The 4031-nt window shown below is 37.8% G+C and overlaps 1 protein-coding gene across 1 annotated transcript in view; it reads right to left on the bottom strand.

Moving 5' to 3' along the window:
- Positions 1 to 4031, bottom strand: part of LOC106878966 (conserved oligomeric Golgi complex subunit 1) — a 243076-nt gene that overhangs the window by 158764 nt on the left and 80281 nt on the right. Inside the window, exon 15 of the mRNA XM_052973195.1 lies at positions 761 to 853. Within this exon, the coding sequence (XP_052829155.1) occupies positions 761 to 853 (93 nt within the window). The remainder of the gene's footprint in view (positions 1 to 760; positions 854 to 4031) is intronic.

Here is a 4031-nt window from a genome sequence, read left to right as displayed (position 1 = left end):
AAGAAGTAGGAGTCGGAGCAGGAGGTGGGGGAGGAGAGAGATGGGTGGTAGGAGGGAGGGTGGGGGAGAGAGACAGGAGGAGGGGGTTAGATGAAGAGTGGAGGGGAGTTGAGCCCATGTGGCGCAAAGGAGCGAAGATAGAAGATTAATCCCTGTTCACGGCGCAAACGGGAGTCCGGATGGCCCCTGTGCATACACTCACATACACACACTTCTATATATATATATATATATATGCACATATAGACATTCACACAGGTCAATTTTTGAAACAGCCTAATCGCTAATAAGGAAATTATAGAAACAGTAAAGGCTAATATTTGAAATAAGGTTATAGAAAGCTAAACTATAGGTTATTGTTTAAAATAGATTTATAAAGAAACCTATAGAATCAGGTCATGAAATCATAGAATAAGGTGACGTTTCAAATAGAATAACAGGAAAATTATAAGATATGCTAATACTTGAAATGGGCTTAGAAGAAAACTATGATATACAACAGGTGAATGGTTGAGACACTCTGAAAGTGAAATTATAGAATAGATTAATGCTTCTAGTAAAACCTTAAGGAGGCTCCACAACAGGCGCTCATCTGAAATAGGCTTACAGACGGGAACTGAATGACAGGATAATTGTTTTGAAACTGGTTAATACTAAAGTTATAGACTATGGTAATACATGAAGAGGCTAACGTCAAAACTGTAGACTAGGCTAACAGTTAGAAATTAAGAAACATAACAGTAACACATCAGTTACTTACTGGCAGGAATCCAGGTGACGTTCTGATAACATGGACTGGATATTTTCCCAGGCACTGTCAACTGGTGTAGCTTTACTTTTCAATGTGTGTAACCTGTTTGAGAAAGAGATAAAGGTAGATACAGAGGAGGGTTTTATTTGAGGTCTATACACACACACACACACACACATGCACACACACATATAGAATACAAATCATAAAGTCATCAATAAAATAAAGTGAACTAAAGTTTCTGGGGAGACAGATCGTTCCAAGTGAAAACTGGCAACTGACCAAAATTTTAGCCACAAAGGAGTTCTAGGTGGAACATAGTTGACCTCTGAGGTTACCAATGTGAGAGATTAAGTAGAAGAATCATAATAAAACTGTAGAAAAATCACTGATTCGGAGAAATAAGTAAATTGGGCTGATATTGATATGAGTATTTACATGAATTTAATAGTGAAAGAAGACAGAGATGTTCAGAGAGAGAGAGAGAGAGAGGAGAAAGGCAAAGTGACAGACAGAAAACCAAAACTGATTCCTTTCCAAAGAGTCTAAAGAGAAGGATAAGATAAATATAAACACTGAAGAAAAGTTGTATAACTAAAAAAACCAAAGAAAAGAAAGAAAGTCACAAGCAATGTATTCTGAATTCACCGTTAAGATTTTTTTAATAAAATGATCGGAGACATCAGGTGTAAGGTATGGTTGTGTGGTTAAGGGGTTTGCTTTGCAGCCACTTGATCTTGGGTTCAGTCTCACTGCATGGCATCTTCGCAAACTGTCTTCTACTATAGCCTGAAGCCAAGCAATGCCTTGTTAATGAAATTGGTAGATGGAAGAGCATCCACGCATAAAAACTATGCCACAACAGACAGTTGGAGTTTGGACAGCTCTCTGCTAGCCAGCTCCATATCAAACAGTCCAAACCCATGCCAGCATGGAAATGATGATGATGATGATGATGACATTGTGAAGAATGCAATTTATACATATGAACATACACACATACATGTGTATATGTGTGCTTTTGTAGGGTGTCTGTCACTGCTTTTTACCATTTGAAACAAAAAATGTGTTTGTATATATATTCTGTAGCTTAGTGGTGCAACAAATAGAAACGACTTAAATGAGTAGCAAAATTAAAACTAAGTACTGGGTCCAATGCAATCAACTAAATTCCTCAAAGCAGTACCCTAGCATGGCCGCAGTCCAATGACTGAAACAAGTAAAGAATGTAAATGTAAAAAATAATTCCATATAACAATTTGAGAAAGTAAAGAAAGCCAGGCTCTCCAGTCAGTTGGAAAATGATAGATAACATGGCTTTGTGAGTCGGTCTGTTTCTCTTTTCTCTCTCAAATTGGCCCTAATGATGTTTAATCTTATTTACAAGCTAAATCTTGCTGGAAAGTCCCAATGAAGAGATCAATATCAAGGCACTGGTTAAAGGTTATCATCATCGTATTTGAAAAGATATTATACTTTAAATCTTTCTTGTTTGAATAGATGGGGGGGGGGCAGGGTGCTTCATTAAAGCCAGCACAACAACAACAGCAATTTTAACTGTTAAACACATTCTTTTCGAAGTGCATACCATTAATTTATTCTCCCCTACCCGACTCTGGTAGACTACACAAGACCTTCATTCAGCCGTTCAATTTAGTTGAAGCAATAGAAAGAAAGTCAAACAGAGAGAGAAGGCAAGTAAACTTATAACAGATTCCATTTGAAATTAAACAGTATATATAAAAGTAGAAAGTGGTGACATTATCAGGTATACGTCAGAAAATCTAATTCCGAATCTTCAAGGTTAAGAATGTTCAATAGCATTTACAGCTTTCTGCATGGATAGCTGACAGAGTGAAGGTGAAAGAGAAATTTATTCTGTAAATAAGTAAAACTTTATCAATAAAAGAAATGCTTTCAAATAAAGAGTCAAAGAAGTGCCACAAGATGTCATATCAGAGAAGAATCAATTAGGTCAAAGTGCATGGTAAAGCAATTCTCAAAGACAGTCGACAATCAATATAATCTTCACAGCAGGCTAGAAGTGCGAATCAGCAATGATCACAAGAGTGTTACAATTAAATGTAATCTACTGAATGTTGAGAAAGCAGCCAGACAAAACAAAGATTTAACCTCTTCCCCCAGACAAAATAATGAAAACCTTAAATTTATTTAGAGCTGCCAATAGCTAGGCTAAGTAGGTAAGTTACCACTTACAAGGCTTTTTGGTCAGGAGTTCATATTCTGTTAGTGAATTTCAGCACTGTAAGTCTGCTTCAGTCAAGAGTGAGGAAACTTTTATTTATAGCAGGGACAAATTAAGAACCTGGGAAGTGGGGAACATATGTGCTAAGAAAAATAAAGAACCTTGAAACCTTTTGCATTCAGATAGGCGCTGGTGTGGCTGTGTGGTAAGAAGTTTGCTTCCCAACCACATTGTTCTGGGTTCAGTCTCACTGTGTGTCACCTTGTGCAAGTGTCTTCTACCTTGGCTTTGGGCCAACCAAAGCCTTGTGAGTGGATTTGGTAGACGGAAATTGAAAGAAGCCTGTCATATCTGTCTGTATATATGCATATCTATGTGTGTGTGTCTTTGTATCTGTGTTTGTGCCCCATCACTGCTTGACACACATATTTTTTCCTGTTTTCTCCCCTCCACCCTGCTTTTTTCCTGTGCATCTATAGACACGTACACGGAACCTTATGTGCATGCTTGTGAATGTGTGCAGGTGTTCGGGTACATGCATGTGTAGATGTATGTGCATGCATGTGAAAATATGCGCATATTGGACGCGCTTTAACCTTATAGCTTTCTCACACTTTCTTCTGTATTTTGCTTTAGCCCTATAATTTTTTTTTGCGTGCGTGTATGGGTGCGAGGTTGTTGAGTGCGTGTGTGTAGGGGTGTGTATGCGGGTATATATATATGTATATGTACATATATATATAGTTTTTGGCGAGTATATGGGTGAGCATGTGTGTGTTTCAAGCGAGGGTGGTTTAGTATATACATATATGGATTGGTGCGCTTACGAGAACACTATAGACTTTTTTACTCCCTTACTTTTACCCCCTCCACTTACTTAGGTGTCTATAGCTCTTTTGTCTTAATAATGGTCAACCACATTGTTATTTCCCTTTGCTTAACAGTCATTTGTCACAGGAATTTTCAATGGCCGGATAACTGAAGAGATGTTGGCGTGGGTTCCCACCCGGCATCCGAAACTCAGAATTTTATCATGGCTACCGAATAAGTATCACATATTTTTACAGATATATA

The sequence above is a fragment of the Octopus bimaculoides genome, chromosome 15 (assembly GCF_001194135.2).
Source record: "Octopus bimaculoides isolate UCB-OBI-ISO-001 chromosome 15, ASM119413v2, whole genome shotgun sequence".
NCBI lineage: Eukaryota > Metazoa > Mollusca > Cephalopoda > Octopoda > Octopodidae > Octopus > Octopus bimaculoides.
This window is presented reverse-complemented; position numbering and strand designations above follow the sequence as displayed.